This window comes from Hyperoodon ampullatus (assembly GCF_949752795.1).
Source record: "Hyperoodon ampullatus genome assembly, chromosome: 13".
NCBI lineage: Eukaryota > Metazoa > Chordata > Mammalia > Artiodactyla > Ziphiidae > Hyperoodon > Hyperoodon ampullatus.
This window is the reverse complement of record NC_136926.1, coordinates 20037113-20060980: the sequence shown is the minus strand read 5'-3', so window position 1 is coordinate 20060980 and position 23868 is coordinate 20037113. Positions and strand designations below refer to the sequence as shown.

Below are 23868 nucleotides of genomic sequence, written 5' to 3'. Positions count from 1 at the left end.
TCTCTCTCACACATGGGTGTCTCCCGGGCAAGGTTGGCACAAAGTTTATGGCAACTCCAGACATGGCGGTGGGCCGGCTATCCCTGGGATGACTGCTGGGGCCTTGGGCTCAAGAGGTGGAGGAGGCTGGTGTGGAGGATTTCCAAAAAAAAGGACAGAGTAGCCATGACTGGAGACCCCAGAGGTCTTGGAGATTCCTGGGAATGAGCTTAGAGTTGCCAAGAAAAAAAGAGGCAAGGCAAGTCTATACTTGGTTACCTAGCGTCTAGCAAGTCTGTCCAGAGTTCCTGGGCTGGGGGTCGGGGGGACTCCCCTCTAGAGAAGGGCTTTCAGCAAGACCCTCCCTTCCTGCATTTGGACCTAGAAAAAGCACCTGGTCAGGTAGAATTGGGGGGAGGTTGGGTAGAAAGAAGAGGTGAGAAGAAACAAAAAGGACCCCTCATTCATCGTTTGTCCTGAGACCAACTGGGAATGGATCTTTTATGCCAGCAGCTCAGGTGTTCAGAAAGGGACTTTGGAGAAAAAGCCTCTCGGGTGGGTCTGATGTTTGGGAGGGAAAGGCACTGCCATTTGGGCTGCAGTTTTTTGAACCTTGAGGCCAAGGGACAAAAGTCACCCTACAGAAATCAGAGCTCGAATGAATAGGAACCAGGAAAATGTACACCAGGGTGACAATTAGAATTTTTAAAAAGCTTGGGGTAGGGATAAGATAACCTGAGATGATTGGGTACTTCAAGCAAACTATTCACACGCCTCTCCTCCTGTTCTTTAACATAAAAACATATATACATATCAAATTTCAAAGAAAGTTGGCTGGATTATTGCTTTATCGCCTTCTAAAGCAAACAAAACGTGATGTACAATGGAACAAGCAAGCTCTGCACACAGCCCCACTGGGAGGATAAATACACTTGAAAGAATGAGGGTGGGCTGTTTAAAGATCAGAACTGCTGATTCTCCGAGAGGGAGAAGGAATTCGCCAAAGGAGCGATCAAAGCCCCCAACCCGGTGGTACTGCTGGGACCACAGTTACAGCAGGAAACGTATGGTTTCATCTTCCTTGGAAATGTCCTTTAGAAAAAAGACCAGCCTTGGGTGGGGGTCGGGGGGAAGAGGCGCTTTCACGACTTAGAACCCAGGGGAGACGGTCCAGCCTTACATCCATGTTCCTGGAGCTGCTGCAGGGGTTTAAAATGGGTAGAAATGCACATTTTTACATTAAACAAAACAAAACAAAACCACCAGCATGGACATTTCTGGGCCGCCTGGCTTCTTTCCCAGCCTGAAGTGCTGTCTGGGGAGACGGAGCACGTGCTCGTGGAGGGTGAGACTTCCTGCCCCATCCGTCCGGGAGAGCCTGTGGTGAGGGGGGGCACTGGGCAGCCTTCTCCACCCGACTGACAGACCGACCGACCGGAAGGGCCCAGGTGTGTGCAGAAAGCAACGGCAGCAGCGGGACCTCGTCTTCGGGTACTGACAGTTAAGGCTTGTTCATTAGATGTGGCAGTGCCCCCTGTCTGGAGAGGAAGGGACAGTCCTGGTGTCAGCAGGGGGAACAAGAGGCGCCATTTCTCCCCATCGTCGAGCCCTAAACACTTTTCTGGTGCTCCCCAAGACGGCCACCCCACAAGCTACAGGCCAGGAAAGACGACTTTTTTTTTTTTTTTTTTTTTTTTTTTTTGAGGGGAGGGATGGGGAAGGTGGCGGGCGGCTGGATATGATGGAATGAACGTGAAATTTAGGGTCAGGTCAGGGTGCCAGCATCGGTGTCCTCAAATGGATGGCCGGAAGCTTAACTGAGATATCGTGGGTACAGCACTGAGCACCGAATAAACACAGGCTCTGATCCCTTATCTGAAATCCTAGAGCATAGATTTATCGGGGAATTTAGAAATTTTGAGTTTATTAGATACATATATACAGACATATATATGCTTATATGTAAATATTATGTAACATATAATACATACGTACATTATGCAACACCCCCATAATTAAGCACATAATATGCTTGCAGTATTATGTATGGATATTCATATAAAATGGGGAAAACAGAGTCTAGTATTTTATCCATGCAGGTCAGGTTTTGTCACTAAATAAGGGATGGAGATGCTTCATTTTGCGAGCTTTCTGGATTTCAGGTTTGTGGAGAAGGGGTGGTGGGTCTCCTGTGCTGCTCAGAGCACAGCTGACTCTGATGGAGCAAGAGCCATGTGTTCCTCCCCCAGGGACTTCCGGTCCATTCTCAGGGAGCCCTCTGGACCGCTCGGCAACACGGGCGCTGCTACCCCATTTTACAGATGGGCAAACTAAAGTTCAAGAAGTTAAATCATTTGGGGCCCACACCAGGGCATATCTAATCGTTCGATTTTTTAATTTCTTTTTTTTTTCAAATTAATTTTTAATTATACAGGTTGTATAGGAATGTAGAAATTGGGGACATTTCAGATTAAGCTGTCCTGCCCGTTCAATTTATAAAGGAGGCCTGAGATGCAGTGAGAAGGGCTGGCCAAGGGCATGAGACCAGAGTCCATGCCCTTTCCACCCACCCCAGGCCGTCCAACTGTGGTTTTTTTTTTCCCTAAGAAGAAGCAGATCATTGCCACCCTCTTTACGGGAACCCAAAACACCCTCAACCACGTTTTCCCTTCTCTTTTCCAGGGTACAGCATCCCAAGTCTCTGAGCCTTTGCCTCCTGGCCCAAGTTCCCTGCTCCTCAGATTGTAGGCTCTGTCCGGGTCTCCCCTCCAGAGCCCCTCATACCTGCTCAAGCTTGATTTTCATACAAGCTTTGCCTCTTCTTGGATTTCAGCTCCTTTAGCCACTGGGGAGAGGGCTCTTCCGATCTGAAACCGCAAAGGCAGTAGGAGTCAAGTGTGAGCCTGACCGAGGACCCCCTGAGGGACCCAATTCTCCTGCCACCGTGTGGGTGGGGGCTGAGCCACACTCGCAGGTAGCAAAGATGCCCATGTCGACATGATTGAAACAGGAATTAACCAAAGTGCTCCAAAATGAAGAATGTTAGACAAATCATGGTACATCCATTCTGTGAAATAATCTGCAGCAGAAAGTCATGCTTACATAAAATTATTTCCATCCATCCATTTGCCACCCAAATATCCATCCATCCTTCCATCTCTCTACCCAGGTACATGCCCGTAAGGGTTAATTCTGTGTGTCAACTTGGCTAGGCCACAGTGCCCAGCTGTTTGGTCAAACATTATACTAGCTATTTCTGTGAAGGTATTTTATTTTATTTTTTAGATGAGATTAATATTTAAACCAGTTGTCTCTGAATAAAGCAGATTACCCTCCATAACATGGGTGGGCCTCATCCAATCAGTCGAAGGCCTTAACTGAAAAAGACCAACCTCCCCAGAAGAAGAGGGAATTCTGCCAAGATACTGCCTTTGGGACTTGAACTGCAACACCAGCTCCTTGCCAGGTCTGCAACCTGCCTGTCTACCCTGCAGAATTTGGACTTGTCAGCATCCAAAATCGTGAAAACCAGTTCCTTAAAATAAATCCTTCTCTCTCTCTCTCTCTCTCCCTGTGTATACATACTATTGTTATGTTTCTTTGGAGAACCCTGACTAAAACAATGCCTGTAAGACACAGATAGATAGATAGAGAGATAGATAGATAGATCGATCTTATGTTTACCGAATAACAATAATTATTTCAGGGAGGTACGATTTGTTTTAACTTTTTTTAAAAATTGAAGAACACACATCCAGAAATCACTCAGATCACAAGTGCACAGCTCAATGAATTTTCTCAAAGTGAATCCACTTGAGTCATCACCAACCGAGTGATAACATTTTTGAGTGTCTTATTTTTTACTTTCTGCTTTATGTATTTTTCTCTGTTTCTCAGAATGGCTTGTAATGAGAACACATCATTTTAACAAAAACAATGAAGTCAAACAAAAACATCTGAAAATTTTTTAAAGAAAAAGAAATCATACTTATGAAAACTTTAATGGCTATGGGAGAATCGTCACATGAAATATGTAACTGGCAAAGAAGCTATATATATTTTATGTTGTAATCTCGACTACATTTAAAAAGAATGGAAGGAGAAAGGCCCAAACGTCACTATGGTAGTCTTCTGGCAGGGTGGCGGTGGGGGGGCGGGGTGTCACATCATGGGTGATTTTCTTTCCTGTTTTATATTCATCTTATATTTTCTACAATTTCTAAGGTGAGCAGGTACTACTTTTATAATCAAACACATGTACACACAAGACCTTACTTCTGTTTATCTAAGAGAAAGCTCCTGACTCTGCAGTCCTGGAGGGCTCAGGGACATTGCTGACCTGGCTGGGGGTGGGGTGGGGGTCTGCAAGGAAGGAGAGGTCCCCTGGACAGACAGGGGTCTGAGTACCCCAAGCAAGGCTTACCTGATGGTGGAGGCTCAAAACCAGGCCTCCTGGTCTGGGGGTCCCTCCAGCCCTGGAGAAACAATGGTGCCCTCAGCTGACTCTAGAGCAATTCTGGCATCCGCAGAGCAAGAGAGGTACCATCTCTGCCTCAGCCTGTCTCTCTCTCTCATCCTCTTGCTTTCCTGCTTCCCACGGCCCACTCTGTGCTCCAATAACATGCACAGCCTACAGCACCCAGTTCTACCAGGCCTCTGGACCTTTGCATGTGCTGTGACTTCGGCCACCTCTTTTGTCTGTCATGACCCAGCTCGGGCATCCCTTCCTCTTGGAAGCCTTTTCCACACCCTTCCTCCTCAAGTCTGGGTTCTGAACTCTTCTCCTGCCTTCCTCTATCACCGGGGTCAGATAGTAAGTATTTCTGACTTTGCACATTATAGGGTGTCTGTGTCAATGTGTCAGGTCTGCAGTTGCATCAGGAAAGCAGCCACAGACAATCCTTAAATGATGGCTGTGTGCCAATAAGACTTTATTTACAAACACAGACAGTGGGCTGAATTTGACCTGTGGGCTACAGTTGGCCAACCTCTGCTCTATCATAGCTCTTATATTACAATAACAGTATCATGAATAATCCCTAACTTTTATGTGTTAGCAACACTCTCACCTCTCGTCCTTCTCCACGCTGGAGGGCAGCACGCGACTGCCTAGCACCCCAGGCTGGAAGGGGGACTTGGGGCTCTTGGGCTGGGGGGCCCAGCTGGGGGTATCACTGGGACTGTCCATCTCTGGCCTCTTGTGAAGCTGAGCCTGGGAAGAGAAGACAGGGGTGGAGTCTGTAACCCGCCCTTGGTCTGGGGAAGGGTCCCATCCTACGGCACTGTCACTGCATGGCGACAGCAGGGCTCCCAGCATCTGAACGGACCCAGGCAGCAGACTCAGGGGTGGGGGAGATGCTGCCTGACCGTGGAGGCCAAGAAAAATTAGAGGTCAGGCTTATAGTCCAAGAGGCCACCCTTGACCACTGGGATCAAACAACCATGAAAAATCCACACAATCACATTATCTTTGGCTGAAAAGCCACCATGTGTGGTGTCCTCATCACAGCATGCTCCATCTCCTTTGGTTTCCTGAGAACCCCGAGATGGAGACAAGAGATGCATCTTACAGCTGAGGTTCAGCTCTTTTAAGCTCTTTGCTCCTGTGAATATGAATAAGTGAGGTTTCTGACTATCAGATTTGCACGGGGAAAAGGCAGGGTGGATTCCCACCATTTTTGGAGGGCACGCAGGGAATGGGATGACTTGGAATGGTGTGCCCAGAATTCCTTTGGGGGCTGGTGGGGTATGATGGTGGCAGGTGGCATCTGTCTCCAAGTCAATGCTGGCAGAGCCCCCAGCAATAGTGGTCATCACCATCGTCGGCCTGGCAGCTTCTGTGCGCTGGGCATCCAGCGTCTGGACTCCACCAGGTGTACGTTATACGACACATGTTTCCAGGGTGGAGACTGGCTTTCCCTATTTTATAGAGGAGTAGCCTAAAGGTCAAAGGTTGAGCAGTTGGCCCAAAGTCACACGGTTTTCAACAACTAGGATTCGTCCTAGGTCTGCCCAATTCCAGCTCCAGGGCTCTTTCGAGAAAAAGCCCGGCAGCCTCCCTAGGGCCTCTGCTTCCTCCTGCAAGCAGGGCCTTTCTCTGCCCCCTGTGTTAGGCTGCCCTGTAAGGCAGCCTTTGTTCCGATGCTTCAAAAAAGAAGTCAGAAAACCTCTGGCCCAGGACAGTTGCTGCAAGACATTCATGTTTTGAAGGCCTGTAAAATGAATTACAGGGGCAAGCATGCATCCGCTGTTTATCAGCTTTTTATTCTTGCCAGAAATGACATGAAAAGCAAAGCTGCCATCTACTGAAGGAGTGGCAACTTCACAGCCCCTAACAGGAGGCTCCCTGGCCACACGGAGTGTGGGGTTGAGAAATTCCACAAACAACCTAGGCTTCTTTGTCTTGATTTCTTCTTCAGTAAAATGGGAGTGAAGAGCCACCTTTTTTAGGGTTGCTGGGGACATAAAGCGAGTTTGCAAGCACATGGTGCCTGGGGATAAAAGAGGCCCCTCTCTCGCTTGCATTAAGTACCACTGCCTCCCAGGACCTGTGAGATGCTCGGTGGAGCTGAGGGTGGGGAGACAGCCCAGCCCTGCCCTCAGGATTCTACAGTCCAACTGGGATTGCTGTGCTACTTAAGACAGATTAATGTGGTTCCAATGCTGACTTCTCACATTGTTTGGAATCAAAATAATCATTTTATGGGCCTCCCAGCCCTAGCACACCAGATTCCTCAAGAACAGAAGCCTGGGCTAGTTCACTCCTGTTTCCCAGACATCCAGCACTGGGCCTGATGCCTAAGGTGGACTTTTAACCCCCTTTACAGATGAGCACATGGAGGCTTAGCTGGAAGAATAAACTGAAGGGCAGGTGTGGGGGCTAGAGAAAGAAAGTGGAGATTCAGAAACACAGGATTACAGGAGAAATCCAAATAAATCAGTAGTATTGTTCATAGCACCAGGCCAAGGCCGATGTCCTGGTCTTGATAATGTACCATGGCCATGGGATGCTTTAGCACTGGGGGAAGCTGGGTGAGAAGGGGTACACGGGAAGTCTCTCATACTAGTTTTACGACTTCTCACGAATCTTCAGCTATTTCAAAAATTAGACAGAGAGGGAGGAAGACAGGAAGGGAGGGATGCAAGGAAGGAGAGAGGGAAGGAAGGAGGGAGGAGGGTGAGAAACATGGGCCTGTATGTTTTGCTGCCACAGGTAAGCATAGCTCTGGGCATGAAGTCTGGTACCTTCAGTGCTGCCGGGTCCATGCCTGGAAACACGGGCATCCTCTGGGGTCGGCTGATGGGCGTCCTCTCAGCTCTGGGTGTCTTCTCCTCCTCATCTGACTCTTCCTTCCTGGGGGATTTCTCCTCTGTTGCAAAGAAAAGGGTACTGAAGTCACTGGCAGCCTCCATTCTGAGATTTTGCTTCTCCTTAAAACTCTTCCATGGCTCTCCATCTACAGATCAAGTCTAACTCCTTAGCAAGGAATCACAACTCTCCACGAACTGGCCCTGCCTTTCTAGCTTGATTCCTGCTATTTCCGGCTTGGGAAACACTGAACCGCTTAGAGAGACGACCCTCCCCTGCCCCCGCCACACTCACGGAATGTTCTTTCCACATCTCTGCCGCTTTGATCCTGTTGATATTTCCATCTGGCATACCCTTCCCTGGCTGATTCCTATCTGTTCTTTAGGATTCAGCTCAAGGTTTGATGTGGAATGTGGCCAAAGAAGTCCTTAGAGGAAAATGCATAGCCTTAAATAATTTATTAGAAACCCAAAAAGACTGACAATAAATGCACTGATCTTTCAACTTGAGAATCTAGAAAAAGACCAGCAAACAAACCTGAAGAGAGGATAAGGGTGAATTTAATAAGGATAACAGCATAAATAGTGAAATCCTATTAAGTTGTCTCAGTTCCTTGCAACCTGTGGAGCCCCAATTAATATATCATCCTCAAAAAAAGTTTTGCCTAGTTTCTAATAAGCTTGGTGTAATAAGAAACCACAGTTTCCTATGTTATTGTGTTCTAATATCCCACAGCCTTCAAGGTCAGAAAGCTCTTCCAGGGTTTAACCTAAATCCTTCCTGCTATCCAATGTGCTACCTGTGGAGGAGAGGGGGCATACCTGTGGAGTCCTTGAACATCCACGTGCTGTTGGCCTCCTCCTCCAAAGGAGATCTGCTCTCCGATTCGCTGACTCGGCTGCGCCGGAGGGAGTGGGAGATGGGAGCCCGGCGGCGGCTTCTCTTGCTGAGCTGCACCCGGGTCTTTAGGGCACTTGAGTCGAGGACTGAGGTTTGCTGTGGGAGTGGCAGGGAAGAAGAGGGGGAAAAAAGCATGGGAAACATTAAATGGGGGCATCACTCAAGGGAGGTGTGCATAGCTGTGTCGATACACAATGCTATTTAGGTGGTATATGGGCCAGCATTTCTGCATTTCAGTAGGAATCTAACACTCTAAGCCTACTTTCTCTGTGAAATATAGCATGTAGGCTGATTCCAATAATCAAATAAACCTTGAGTGCCCCACACAGTGCCTGGAACACAGTGGGCGCATAATGGAAATGGCTTTCCCCTCCTGGTGACATCATCTGAGCAGGTAAGCTAGAGCAGTACCTAACAGGAGCTCAGTACATGTTTGTTTTTTTGTTGAATGAATAACTGAACACATCATCTAACTAAATGCTTATAACAAGCTTATTCCACACAGGGTCCACGAGCTGAGAGGTTCTCAGTGTGGTCCTTCCTCTACCCACAATAATTCAGGGTGCAGGTGGGAGCCGGTGGAGCAACCTACTAAGTACCAGGCATTTGTTTTCAAGCATCACACTCTTAGCAGAGGCGGGTGGAGGGTCCGTTCAGTGATGTTTCCAACATAACCACCTTTTGTGCTGAAAGGGCTGGGGGCAGACCACCCGGGTAGGCCCAGCAAGAAGGTAGAGCAGCCTCTGGCTCAGTGATCTCCAAGGAGATAGTGGTGAAGAGCTCAGAGCTTGGGCTTCAAATCCCGCTCAATTCAAACGCCAGCTGTGTGACCTCAGAGCAGGGGACTTACCCTCTCTGAGCTTGGGTGTCCCTATTTGTAAAAATGGAATGATAGTAGTATTCCCTTGCCAGAGTGGTTGAGATAATTCAGGGAGCCCAGGCATGGAAAGTCCTGGTTCCAGCAGCACCTGACCCAGGCTCACAGCCGAGAGCTATTCCTACAATGGGCTTCTCCCTTCCTGGCCAGCTCAGGTCCTGGCCTGAAATGTTGGATTCTTCCTCTCAGGTCCACTTTGGAGAAATTCTGTCACCCAGGGCCTTCTAAGTTAGCGATGATGAGCTAATTTCAGTGACTCATTTCCCAGAGTTGGTAAGTGACAGACACCCCATTGGGGGCAGGAGGGGGCTGATATCTGCACACCTGTTTCCCAAACTGGCTGCGATGCTGTCCAGTAGAGGGACTTGTGTGGGGCTGGTGGAAGTGGGGGAGAGATGGAAATCATAAGGGGTCCGCCGTCCTCAAGAGGAGAGCATATATCCCGGCCGCTACTAAATAGAGCGGGTTTCTCAGACTCAGGGAAAGTGGGAGGGAGCCACAGCAACGCAGGGGCTGCTGAAGGGGGCGTGGTTCTGTTCCCCAGGGCCACCCGTGCAGCCTCAGGCTGGTGCAGAAGCTGATTCCTTCCCTAGTGCCTCGCCTCCCCTTTCAGCCTCCAAACACTGCCTGTGGGACACCTCAGTGTTAAATAATTGGCTGGACCTGTGCTTGGGGACACTGGCATTTCAATCACTCAGTGGCCACTTCTGTTCCCTAATCAGCAAAAATGAGGGAGTTCCTGGTGGTCTAGTGGTTAGAGTTTGGCGCTTTCACTGCCATGGTCCAGGTTCAATCCCTGTCGGGAAACTGAGATCCTGCAAGCTGCTCAGTGTGGCCAAAATTTTTTTTTTAAATGTTTAAAAAAAAAAAGTGTTGTCTCTGGTTATGTGAAAGGATAAGTTAAATAAAATAAAATAAAAATGGGGCAGGGGTTTTGCCTCTTGGGCTTAGTGTTCCAGAAGGTAAATTAGGAGAATTATGTTATGGCACAGTGACATCGTATGGGCATGTAAGCTCGAGCAATATTTGGGACATAGCTGGAGCTCAATAAATGTTTGTTGGATGAATAACTGAATAAATCACCTAATTAAATCCTGACAATCTGCACCCTGTCCATGTTTATATAGTGGGGTGCCCCAGTGGAGACTGAGTGTGTGCCTTTCCTCATTTCTGCCCTTACTTAGAGATGCCAGAGAGAGACCTTGACCATATTTAGGAAGGAGAATCCCATTTGAGGCCCTAAAGGAAGCCCCACACCTAAAGCAGTGATGGTGCTTCTCTGGGGGCATCTGTGTAGCCATCTCTAAGAGTGTGGATGTGAGGCTTCACTGAGGAGACAGGGTCCGTTTTGGATTTTGCATCATTTAGATGTTGCATCCTCAGGAGGGTGGGCAGGTAGCCCTATTGTCAGGGAAGGAGAATAATAAGACCCCTGGGTCTCAAGGATTGAAAAGGACAACCTGCCTGACCCCTGCAGGTCTAGAAGGGGCTGGGTGGGAGGCAGTTGGACTTGGGTGGCTAGCATCCTGCGGGGTGGCTCTCCATGGGCCCCAGAAGAGCTGAGTTCTGAGGACTGCCCACGCCTGAGGCGGCTCCCCTTTATAGACAGGCTTGGATTCCCTGGCTCCAGGGACATGGTCCCACTTGGCAAGGCCTTGGTCAGAACCCCCAGCAGAATCGGTCTGAGTGAAGTCCAGGCTGCACGCCTAGATTTGCAGACCTCAGGCAGACACCTCCCACCCGCCAGGGGTGAGAGGCCAGATGGCCTGTTCGCCTAACAGGTGAGGGCTCAGCTCAGTTTTCATTTGTACACGTGTGATTGCATTCACAGCTGTGGAACCCACTGTACTGGTTACAGGTGGATAAGGAAGCCGAGGTTCAGAGAGGTGAAGACAGTTGCCCCAAGACACACAGCTGGTGCGTGGCAGGCACAAGCCTCATGCAGACTTCAGTCCCATCTCAGACTGTGCCCTCTACACCCACCACAGGGGGCCCTGGCACACAGATTCTACCAGGGAAAGGGGGAATTCATTGGGAGATGCTAGAAAGTCCCTTTAAGAAGAAATGACTGTTTCCAGCATGTGCTCCCGACGACTGACTTACATGGATAAAGGAGAAGTCGTCCACCCTCTTTGCGGGGCAGGCATCTGCTGAGGGCGGCCCCTCCATCCCGTCAGTGGATTCCAGGTCCGTGCTGGATCGGTCCACGCTGGTGCTCTGCTGGTCCTTGGAGCAGTCGTGCTGGTCCCCAGCAGAGGTGGTCTCCGTTTGGGAGGACAGGGACGACAGGCGGCTGCTGGGGGGCTGCTTCTGAGCCGATGTGGCACTGCCATCCGGGGATGGGGACTCGGGGGCCAAGCTATGAGAATGGAAGGAAGGGAGGGAGGCCTGGTCGGGCAGGTTGTTTCAGAGACCTGAACTCCAAGGAAGGCAAGTGGCAGAAGGTAGGGTGTGGGGTGTGCTTTATATGCCGGGAAACAAGAGACAGAACGTCCCAGTTAGGAGAACCGCTCTGGGCCCAGCCGGGTGCTGTCCATGGTGACTCTAGGACACCTGAACAGGTGCAGAATGGGTGCAGAATGTCCCGTTCAAGACCCTCTAACCCTGCGCTGTCCAATACGGGAGCCACTGGTCACATGTGGGCCGCTGGGCCCTTGCAATGCGGTGAGTGAGGGCTGAGCTGGGCCCTGAGTACAATCAGTACACACTGATTCCCAGCACTTTGAGTGAAAAAAAAAACGAACGTAAAATACCGCGTTAATAACTTTATAGTGATTACATGTTAAAATGATAGTATTTCAGATCTATTGGGCTCAAGAGAACATACTGTTAAAATTAATTTTGCCTGTTTCTTTTTTACTGATGTGGCTACTGGAACACTAAAACTGCATGCATGTCTCGAGTTTGCAGCCTGTGTTATATTTCTGTTGCACGGCGCTGATGTAGGCCAAATAATCACTGGCAGTCACCCGCGGGAGAGCGGGAGGGGGGGAATCTCCTGCATTGTTTCATCCATCCATTCATTCACTCACTAAAGATTTACGGAGCGCTTGCTACGTGCCAGGCCCTGTGCTAACAACTGCATCGTTCCATCCTCTTCACAGTCCTACAGTGATTACCCTAAAATCCTGCAACGTCCACAACCCTAGGAGGTAGGATTAACCTCAGGAAATTAAATACTAACCTCGCTCAAGGTGAGGAAACCGAGGCACAGAGACGTGAAGTAGCCTGCCCAAAGGGACAGACCTGACCCCAGAATCCAGGTCCGTGACCCTCTCCTCCTGGCATTTCTGCCCATAATGTATTCCAAGTACCACTTGGATAATTGGAACCACACAGGATAGAAAATATGTCAATAAATCAAGCCATTAAATTAAATAGGCTTCCCGCTCCCCCCTTAAAAAGACCCCAAAGCCAAGAGCACAGGAGAGCCTAACCCTAAGGAAGGGGGGACGGGCACACCAGACACCACCTCTCTGATAGGAGGGTCTGCCCTGAAATACCCCTGAGCTGCACCCCTGGGCAGAGCCTGCAACCCAGGTGTACTGGTGTTTCACTGCAGGAGCACAGTCATGCTTTTCGCCAGCTCGGGGAAGAATTTATTCCTTGGAATAGGCAGGATGTTTGGGTGTGGGGTGCGACTGAGGCAAATCCACAAAAAATGAGGGCAATACTACTGAGGAGGCTGCAGGTGGCGCCGCTGCTCAGGGTTGGGGGCACTGCAGCTCCTGGGCCCTTTCCCGGAGGAGGAGCTGCAGTGCCTCCGCGAGACAGCAGGGGGCGACCCCAGGACACAGGGGAGATGCCAGGTCCCAGAGGGAGAAGGGGCCTCCCAGGGTCACACAGCGACCGCAAAACCAGGACACCCAGGCTTCCAGACTCGCTCACTGATTAACACACATCACAGGGTAGGAAAGAAAACAAAAAGCCTTCATGGGTACTGGAAGGAACCTGTGCTTCCCTTTTTCTTACCCACTTCCAATTCCATCAACTTCCACCCACCTTTAGTACCAATGACAGCTATGGGACATAAACCAGCAGAGGGGTGTGGCCGCTCCTGACGGGTGGGGGCAGGGGAAGGAGATGGGAGACCTGCGTCTGAGTCCAGCTCAGCCATGGACACACCATATCCCTGGGCGTGAAACCCACAGATGAGGAAACTGAGTCACACAGTGACACAGCTGGTAAGTGGCCATGCCGGGGTCGACCCAGGTCTCCCTGACTTCAAAACACCGTGCGATCCTGTGGCCCGCCGGCGGGAAGGGTGAGCTGAGAACACAGCAAGCCCACCCCCGGTGTCCAGGAAGCTGCTGCTGTGTTCGATCCCCCCCAAGGGAGAGAAGAAAAATTGCATTTTTTAAAATAATGAACAGGTGCAATGTATCAAGCTCCTACTAAGTGCTGGGAAATATGCCAACTGCTGCACAGGTTACCCTCCTGACAACCCCATGTGCCTCAGTCTTTGCCTCTGCAAGATGGGGCGACAGGATTAAATGTAAACGTGCTTATAATAGTGCTCGGCCTGTCTGCTCAACACATCTTGGCTCTTTTTATGAGCGTCATTCCCTTTCTATGGAGAAGGAGCGAGAAATCTGGCAAATAAAACTAATTTACCCAGGACCTCACAGCCAGCTGGAGTGAAGCTGGAATTCAGACCTGCCTGCCTCCTGAATCCAGGCGATGCTCAGTAACCTTCAGGCTTCTGCCACAGTCATAATAATATTCCTTCCCAGGCAGGCTGACACCTGAGGGGCCCTACAAGCCTCTAACAGCAGTGATACTAAATGCTGACATAGTTAATAAAGCAGTATCTGTAATATGCTCCTATATTTGTAAACACACAATATACATAGAGAAAAAAGTCTAGAAAGACAACAAAAACATTAATGAAGGTTATATCTGTGTGCTGGGATTAGAGGCGATTTTCATTTTCTTTGTAATTTTTTTTATGGTAGTGAAACACACGTAACATGAAATTTACCAGTAGTGCATTCACAATGTTGTGCAAGTATCACCGCTCTCTGGTTCTAGAACATCTTCATCTCCCCAGAAGGAAATCTGGTCCCTGTTAAGCAGTCACTCCCCCTCCCCCCAGCCCCTGGCAACCACAAATCTACTTTCTGTCTCTATGGATTTGCCTATTCTGGATATTTCATATATCATTTTTTTTTTTTTTTTTTTTTTTTTTTTGCTGTACACGGGCCTCTCACTGTTGTGGCCTCTCCCGCTGCGGAGCACAGGCTCCGGAGCACAGGCTCAGTGGCCATGGCTCACGGGCCTAGCCGCTCTGCGGCATGTGGGATCTTCCCGGACCGGGGCACGAACCCGTGTCCCCTGCATCGGCAGGCGGACTCTCAACCACTGCGCCACCAGGGAAGCCCCATATATCATTTTAAAATAAATTTTTTGTACATTCTAAATTTCTGTTTTATAAAAAGAAATGGTTTGGTCTTATAGTTACAGACAAAACAGGTTCTACTTAGTAACAGAGAAATCAGGAGGCAGATGGGCCACCCTGACTCCCGCCCAGAGGCCCCGCCCCACACGCCCTACCTCTCCCCGCTCTGGTGCTGGTCCAGCCACGTCCCATACTGGCTGTCGGCTTCCTGCACGAGGGTGTCAGTGTCCTTGGCCTCGGGGGTCCGCCTGGAGAAACACTGCTTCAGCTGATCCTGCAAGGACAAGCCAGAGGTTTCTATCAGGGAAAGTGCTCAGAACCTGGTCCCAGCTGGTAACTCACACCGCATCGGCCCCTGCTCAAACCCACCTCAGCTCCCTACTGCTCTCGGAAGTGGGTCCAAACGTCTGTGCTGGGCATGAGGGTGACCTACCATCCGGGTTTTCCCAAGACATCGCAGGATGCAGGCGGGTGCCAAAGCCAGGCAAACTGAGATGAAGGGGTCACCCTCCTTCATCCTGTGTGGGTACCACCCTACCCCTGGCCAAACTCCTCTCCATCTTCACTGCTCCCAGGACTTATCAGTCTGGTTATGGTGCTCCCCCATCTGTCCCCCGCCACCAGGTTCTCACGGTCGCCATGCTTCCACCACCAGCATCACCAGCACAACATTCATGGAGCATTTAACTTCTCCCCAGTGTTGATCAAGCTGTCTGCATATCACCTCGCTGAGCTGCAGTCCCATGGCAATCCCATGAGGTGGAGCTCATTACAATCCCCATTTTACAGACGAGAACACTGAGGCTTAGAGAGGTGAAGTGACATGCCCCCCATCAAACAGCCAGTAACTGATGAGGTGGGACTCAAACTCGGGCAGGGGGCTTGGACTGCAAGTCCAAACTGGCAACCACTGTGCCCCACGCAGCCCGGATCCCCGGTTCTGTCACCAATTGCTCGGTGACTGGTCTCTGCCCTCAGCCTGGACCCTAGGGAGAGGGTCCTGCTAACCACAGCACTGGCCAAAGGGCCTAACCTGGTACCTGGCACATGCTGGGAAGCCCACAGATCTCCATCAAAGTGCTGGCCTCCCTAACTTGTTCACTCAGCAAATTAAAAGCCCATCCCTGGTGACTGACTGTTGAACTGGCTGACACTTGGGCCTCTGTGTTATTGATTGGGGAGCAGCTGGAATGTTCAAGGCAAAACCAAAACTCCAGCCCCTTGGGTGGCCATTGGCACAAGAGCAATTCAAAATCAGCTCGGTGCTTTGTGACCACCTAGAGGGGTGGGATAGGGAGGGTGGGAGGGAGGGAGACGCAAGAGGGAAGAGATATGGGGATATATGTATATGTATAACCGATTCACTTTGTTATAAAGCAGAAACTAACACACCATTGTAAAGCAATTATACTCCAATAAAGATGTTTAAAAAAAAATGGTTCTGAAGAGCCTAGGGGCAGGACAGGAATAAAGACGCAGACGTAGAGAATGGACCTGAGGACATGGGGAGGAGGAAGGGTAAGCTGGGACGAAGTGAGAGAGTGGCATGGACATATATTCACTACCAAATGTAAAATCGATAGCTAGTGGGAAGCAGCCACATAGCACAGGGAGATTAGCTCTGTGCTTTGTGAGGACCTAGAGGGGTGGGATAGGGAGGGTGGGAGCGAGGGAGATGCAAGAGGGAAGAGATATGGGGACATGTGTATATGTATAACTGATTCACTCTGTTATAAAGCAGAAACTAACACACCATTGTAAAGCAGTTATACTCCAATAAAGATGTTAAAAAAAAAATGGCCTTGGCTTCTGAGCTTTGACGGCTGTTCCCAGTCACCACCTCTTGATGGCTCGGAGCCAGTGGATGAGGAATATGGAGGGAGTTGGGGGTCACGGGGTGAGGGGGTGAGAACAACTTGGCCCCCAATTCCAGAAACACCAGCAGGAGCATCTCACTCCTTGTGTTCCCCTTGGGGTCAGGAGGCATATTCTGCTGCAATGTGCTCTGGAGCATATGCATCTCCTGCTCAAACACCTTCCACAGCTCCCTACTGTCCTCCTGCTGAGATCCAACACCCCTTGTAATTGAGCCCCAGGTTTCCTGTCCAGTCCCATCTCCTACCCCTGCCCCAAACAGACGCCCCATCCCACCCACTGAGACCTACTCACTGCATCCCACACAAGCCTTACCTGCCAGCCTCTGTGGCTTTGCTTGTACCTCTCCCACTTCCTATCCATCCCTCCCACCCCAAGCCATTGCAACAGCCCACAGTGACCTTGCCTTCCCCTGCACTCTCCCTGCCTACTCTGGACTCATTTTTGTGCCAGGTAAAGTTTGACATATAAGTTATTTATGCAAAAGACATCTACTGAGCACCTACCACGTGCTAGGCACTTGGGAACCAGGGGTGGGGGTCACTACACAGATTCTGTAACTCAGCCGAGGCAGCCTTTAAGATCGTACACTCCATCACCTTTGTTCCCCACCCAGAGCCTGCCTGGCACCCAGTAGGTGCTTAGTGGCGGTGGGCAGACTGTCCTGCAGTAGCTTATCTTCCTCCCAGCGGGAAGCACGCCTCTTCACACTTCTATGGAGCCATCCTTAGCAGAGCAAACATGTGTGGTCCTGCAGAGTGAGCAGGCGCCTCGGGAAAAAGCTCTGCTGTGTGACCTCAGGGCTTTTGTCTCCCTCTCTGGGGCACAGGGACGTGGCAAGATGCCAATGAGAAGACACACATGATAGCTCCAAGGGCAGGACCTGACATTCAGGAAATACCCCATAAATGCCCATCTCCTTCATCATTCTCTTTCTCTCACCTTTTGGGGACACTTGCGTACCCCATGAGGGGATGCTATGGGCGAGGTATGGGCAAGGACCCCAGGGAATCAGGATAAGCCTCTCAGTCACCCTGGTAAACAACCACACTCACACACCCTCATTTCGCTGCCTGTAGATTCCTTTTCCTCGTTACCAAAATCACAAATGCTTGTTGCAAAACATGTCAAAATTACAGAAAAGCACAAAAAATAATATTTAAAAGTCACCCATCACCCAGTGACCATATTCTGCCATAATCCTGCCCAGAATTTCGTCTGGGTCAATTCATTTAGAACATCATTGTTAACGGTTGAAGAATATTCTGCTGCCCGGACACAGCACTGTTCCTTTAATCGATCTTCAAGTGTCGTGGCATTTAGGTTGCTGTTCACCATTATAATCAACCATACGAGGAACATCCTTGGGGCTGAAGTGACACATCTCTGATGACTCCCACAGGAGAACTCCCTAGGCAGAGAATCGCAGGGCGGAGGGGTAGCATATATGAGGCAGCCTTGGAACAGTCCACCCAAACTGCAAGTCCACAGCAGCATGAGAGGGTGCCTGTTAGCACGCCTGAGGGATTCAGTCAGTCCCCAGGTGGGGAAACTTGGATGTTTTTGCCTTGAAAGGTCACCTGATGTGGTCAGATGCCCAGTACCCTTAAGAGAATTCCCCCTGGGACCCAGGAACGGAAGTGGTCATCTGAGCATGCTCCCAGCTGCTTACTGCTTTCAAAGTTGTCACAGAATCGGCCATTCCCTAACTTAACCCACCACATGGGTCGGATTCGGAGGCCAGAGGTCGGGGCCTGGGGGGCTGCCTCTGGTGGACTCGACATCCTTGTCCCCAGCAGCTTGCAGACGGCTGCAAGGTGCATGCTAGGTCTGTGCCCCGTGTGTGCCAAGCTCAGCATAAGGCAGAAAGGTGACCGCTCAGGGACAGCTTACAGCTCAGGGTTGGGCGGGGAGAGGCTGCTGTCTCTGCTCCGCCCCAGCTGGGTGGTCTGGCCAAGGGACTCCGCCCATCCAAGCCTCAGTTTCCTCAGTGGAAAAACAAGGGTTGTTTTGAGGCTTCAGGGAGATAAGCCCTGGAATGCGTTAAGCTCAGTGCCTGGCATATAGGTGCTCGGGACACAGGAGCTGATGTGATCATAATCAGGCTCACAGCCCTCCCCAGAGTCAGGCAGGGGGACGGACTCCTGGCAAAGTGTGATTCTTCTCGGGTCCTCAAAACCCCCAAGAGATGGGGATCTTTCAGTGCTGAGTGATGGAGGAAGGGATCTGCAGGTAGGGCCTCTGGAAATCAGCATGGCAAGTTCCGAAGGATGCTAAGGGTGAAATCAGGGCAGGAGGCAGGGGAATGCTTCCTGACCTCCTTTGGAAGGCTCTGAGCGGCAGAGTGTGGCGGGAATAAATGGTGCTCAGCAAAATACATTGGCTTCCATGCATCCCCATTTGTGGGCCCTCCCGCAGAGGTTTAAGATTCACGCTCAGGGATCTGTAATCCCCGCAGGCAGGGATGGAGGTCTTCTCCCTCCACTGCCTATAGCCAGACTCAGGATTCCGGACAGCAGCATCCCTGACTCCTCTGTCACTCTCATCCCCATGTCGGATCAATCCCCAAGCCCTTCAAAGTCTCCACCAGGAAGACTTTGGCCAGCTCTGGGATCCCCCTGCCTCCCTCACCTCTGCTCGCCCCCGTCCCCATATATTCTCTTCCCACTACACTTTCCAAAACTGAAATCTAAGCCTGCAGTGTCTCTGCTCAAAACCCTTCAGTAGCTCCCCAGGGTCAAGTCTAAACACCATAAGGATGGCTTGTAGGACTTTCACTAGTGGGGCTCTTTCCCCACCGTCCCCTGCCCCTCCCCCATCCCCAGGCCCTCCCAGCCCCTCTCACTGGCTGCTACAGCCCGCTTTCCTCCTCTCACATTCCTCAGTTGGCTATCCCTCATGTCCAGACCTGCTGGAGCAGCCACCACCACCTGGCTGTCGTTCAGATTTCAGCTTTGCTGGCTCTTCCTCCAGGAAGCCTTCCCTGAACTCCCCTCACCTAAGGCTGGCTCAGGAGCCAGATCCCACCATTCCCTAGACCTCAAGTCTCTATATCTGTGCTGTCCAATATGATAGCCGCTAGCCACGTGTGGCTATTTAAATTTCATTTAAATTAATTAAAATGTTAAAAATACGAAGAATCCAGTTCCTCAGTGGCTCTAGCTATATTTCAAAGGCTCCATAGCCACGTGTGGCTACCATATTGAACAGCACAAGATACAGGACATTTCCATCATGGCAGAAAGTTTCTACTGAAGAGCACCGCTGTAGAACTTCCCAAATTATGTTCATTATAATTGACCTTTTTTTTTCAGTCTCCCTTGGATGAGTACTATTTCTGGAGCCAGATGCCTGGATTTAAATCCAGGCTCCATCACACAGATCCTGTAGTCAGGCTGTGTGACCTCGGGCAAGTTACTTAACCTCTCTGTGCCTCAATGTCTGGACAATGCAGATGTTAAGTATTTGGTTGAATGCCATCTCAGTCCCTATGCTTTAACACAGAACCCCCAAATCTGGAGTACTCCAGGGGTTAGGATCATCTAAGGGAATTGATCTTGCAAATGAGGCTTAAGAAATCAGCTGTTTGTCAGTACTTTCTCCCACTAGTATCCTGGTAACCTTGCACGCAGTGCAAATTATTCATGTCTCGTCACTGTAGCAGACCCCGGTAGCAGTTCAGATCAACGAGGCTTGATCTTCACTCCCAGGGCTACAAGGCCTCAAGATCAACCACAGAAAGGGTCCAAAACTCTTTTGAAACTTTTTGAAAGTCAGGTTTTTAAGTTAGCTTTAAGGCAGAGTGTTCTTCCAAATCAGTTCTGCCTTACGGGCTGCTATAAAAGCTCTCACTGTCTGCGGATGAGTAGATATCTACAAGGTGGTCTGAAAATACATGATGGATAAAGAGAAGCGTTGTCTGAGGAGCACACGTGTCCAAATTAGTCCCGCATTTGGGTCATGGGCAGGTTTTTTTTTTTGACATGCACCCCCGATGGATATCAACCAGCCACAATCCAAATTTCAGCTGTCATTTGTCACACCAAGTCATCACATCTTAACATTTATTTTTTTTTAAGATTTTTTTTAATGTGGACCATTTTTAAAAGTCTTTATTGAATTTGTTACAATTTTGCTTCTGTGTTATGTTTTTTGGTTTTTTGGCCATGAGGCACGTGGGATCTTAGCTCCCTGACCAGGGATCGAACCCACACCCTCCGTACTGGAAGGCGAAATCTTAACCACTGGACCACCAGGTAAGTCGCGAATCTTAACATTTAGATCTCCAAGGACCTTTGAGTCCATTCAGCTGGGGTTTTTTTCCATCTTTTCAGATGATAAACTTTTTCAGATAGATGATAAACTCAGAGGCAGGGACTGCTCACGGGGAGTGAAAGGCAGGGCTGGGGGGCCTGGAACCCAGTTTTCTGGGCTCCTTCCAGCCCCCCACCTTGTCCAGGATGCTTCAAGAGGCTCAGATGAGGAAATGCACTTTAAAATGCTCTAAAAAAGCCTCACGAACTTGACAGGATTAAAAACCACTTGCTCAGGCTAGCTCACCAAGCCCCAAGCTGGTGGTAGGTGAAAATTCTAGGCCCTCGTCTTGCAGGCAAACACGACTGCCGCAGCCCAGGACCTATAATGGACAGTTTTCTAACACCCAGGCTGGGGAGACCAGCCTAACAGACGCCTTTGAGGGTTGTGTTTAAACAAGTGGCAACACATGTCCTGAAATTTAAAACGTGCATACTCTCGGCTCAGCAATTTTAGTTCCAGAAATTTATCTCAAGAAAATCATTAGACACGCTCACCAAGACCTATGAACACAGACGCTTCCCCGCAGGAGAGCAAAGATTGCTAAACATTGGACATAACATTGCGAAACACTGAATTGTCCTAAATATCCAATAAGATGGGGATCGGTGAAATACAATATGATATATCCATGTGATGGAATAAACACCGCCAAAGAAAATGATGCTCAGAAAGAATATTTACTGTCACAGAAAGATGTCTGCCTTATACTAGCAAATATTATTTTTTTAAAAAAGGTAACAAAACAGCACGTGTTGATACCAGCTTTGTAAAAACAAATATGTAAATGCATGTGAGAATAAGCAAAGGAAATCTCCAGAAGTTTCCACAGAAAACTGATACCAGTGGCACTGTACGTGGTGAGGAAATGGGCTGTCTTTCTATTATTGATGATTTTAGTTAGTATCCACACTTGTGATTTTTTTATCCCAATATCATCAGATAATAAAATTAAATAAAATTAATTAAATCATTCCTCCAACACTATCATATAGTAGACATCACGAATTAAAAACAAATCAGAAGGGGGCTCTTCATTTCTTAATCTCTATCAGAGCCCAGCAAACTCTTTCTATAAAGGGCCAGATAATAAATATTTTGGGCTTTGTGGGCCATGGGGTCTCTGTCCCAACTTCAGCTTTCCTGTCGTTACCATGTCAGCAGCACAATGTCTGTGTTCCAATAAAACTTTATTTACAAAACAGGAGGATAGCTGGATTTGGCCCACAGGCAGTTGGCTGATCCCTGATCTATACCCTTTAGACTGTCAGCTGCATGAAAATGGGGACTCCTTCATCCACTGCTGCACCCCAGTGCTTAGAACCATGCCAGGCCTGGAGTACTTGTTGAATAAATATTTGCTGGAGGAATATGTTTCTGAAAATAACTTTTCTGCACTGAGTAGGTGTGAGCTCCTTACCCAGAAAAGGTCGTGTCATTAGGGAAGGAGTGAGTAAAAGAGAAAATATGATGCCTGCGTGTATTTTGGGGTGTCTGACACATCCGCCTGGGAAAGAAGCCTGAGTCAGAACGGTGTTCGGTGGCCTACGGCTGACGGGGCAATTCAAGATGTGCGTCCCCCTCCCCCCTGTGCAACTGGACACTCTCAGCTGTGCAGGGTGCTCTGGTGTCATGGGACGCAGGCTGGGGTGACGCTGGCTCTGTCCCAGTGCCCCCGGGGCCTGGTGGCACCTCCCTGCCTTGTGCCCAGCTCAGACTTGTACAACGGCTGAGCAATAATACTAACAATAATATCAAGGGCTAACATTACTGTGAGCGCTGGTGATTGTCATGACCTTTCACTTTGCCATCTAATGCTCCCAAACAACGCTATGTGGTAGGAGCCGTAATGGACCCATTTTACAGGGGAGGAGACTGAGGCCCAGAGAGGGGACCTGACACACCCAAGGCGGTACAGTTAAAAAGTGGCGGAGCTGCAATTTGAACTTGGTTTGCTTGACACCCAAGCCCCAAAATACTCCCACAAACTGCTGCATTCTCCAAGCTCTGGCTTGACATGGAGAGCTTTGTAGGGCCTTCAATGACCATCTCACTGATGGGAAAACTGAGGGCCAGAGAGATGAAAGGATGCCTGGCCATGCCTCGAATCCAGGTGTCCTGATCCCCTGGCCTGTGCCTGGTTACCACAGTGCATTCCCCAGCTGCACCCAGGGTGGGGCCTCAGGCCCAGAGAGGGGAGGAGGGGGGCAGCAGGCCAAGGATGGGCCGAGTCCCCCAGTGTGCCTCCCATCCACCCTGTACCCCCCGCTCCAGGCTCTTAAGAGCACTGTCTGTCCCACTGTGGCCCGCAGGGACTGGATGTCCAGCGCCCACTCTCCTGGCCACCTCTTCACACCCTCACTCCCTCCCGTGCTGCAGCCACAGTGACGCCCAAACCCCCCATGCACTTTCACAGCACAGCTGTTCACCTGGCTAAGGGCGGCCTCCTTCACACGACAGAGTGCATGGTGGCCCCTCCGAGCAGATTCCCGCCTGAGGCTAGGTCTCTCCGAGCCCTGGCCTCGCCTGGGGGTTCTCAGCACTTGGACGGTTCCCTGGATGCTGTTCCTCCCAGTACACACAGCCTCCAAAAGGGCAGAGCTGCGTCTCGTCACCATTGGATTCCCGGAGCTTAGTTACAGCTCCTGGCACAGAGTCAAGGGCTCACTGAATAGGAAAGAAGGAGGGAGGAAGGGAGGAAGGAGGGAAGGTGGGGAGGAATGAAAACACGAAAAGGGGAGAAGGGAGAACAAGGTAAGGCAGTCAGGCCAGAAGGAAACGGACAGGAACGGGGCAGGACAGAGCCCGCAGGACGCTCTCCCAGTGCTGTCAGCAAAAACCCGCACAGCGTCCCCGCCCTGTGGACTTGTGTCCCAGCTAGGAGGCGTCGGCGCGGTAGATGGGCTTCTGGGAGTCCACAGTGTCACCTCAGGTGGCAACGCAAGCCAGGCCTTGTGCCCTTGCCCCTGCCCCACGGCAGGGCATGGTGCTTCCCAGGGAAGGTTGGTGGCACACCAGTTTCTGACCCCTCTCAATGGGCTCTGGGAACAACAGTGCAGTCTGGCCAGGTGTGGCCAGGTGTAGTCAGGTAGAGCCAGGTGTGGCTTTGTGTGGCACATGGTGGTGGCTTGGATGGGGACATAGCTAAGACAGAGAGCATGACAAACAGAGAAAACACGGAAGGCACGCGGAGATGGGCACAGGGAGAGAGGCGCA

The 23868-nt window shown here is 50.1% G+C and overlaps 1 protein-coding gene across 2 annotated transcripts in view; it reads right to left on the bottom strand.

Moving 5' to 3' along the window:
- Positions 1-2767: 2767 nt before the first annotated feature.
- KIAA1671 overlaps positions 2768-23868 on the bottom strand; it is a gene marked incomplete at both ends in the record, with an annotated part of 88872 nt that continues 67771 nt past the window's right edge. For both annotated transcript variants that reach the window (XM_079716989.1, XM_079716988.1), the window contains 6 exons: positions 2768-2846; positions 5049-5191; positions 7225-7349; positions 8110-8284; positions 11169-11424; positions 14619-14737. In XM_079716989.1, coding sequence (XP_079573115.1) covers positions 2768-2846; positions 5049-5191; positions 7225-7349; positions 8110-8284; positions 11169-11424; positions 14619-14737 — 897 coding nt within the window. The remainder of the gene's footprint in view (positions 2847-5048; positions 5192-7224; positions 7350-8109; positions 8285-11168; positions 11425-14618; positions 14738-23868) is intronic.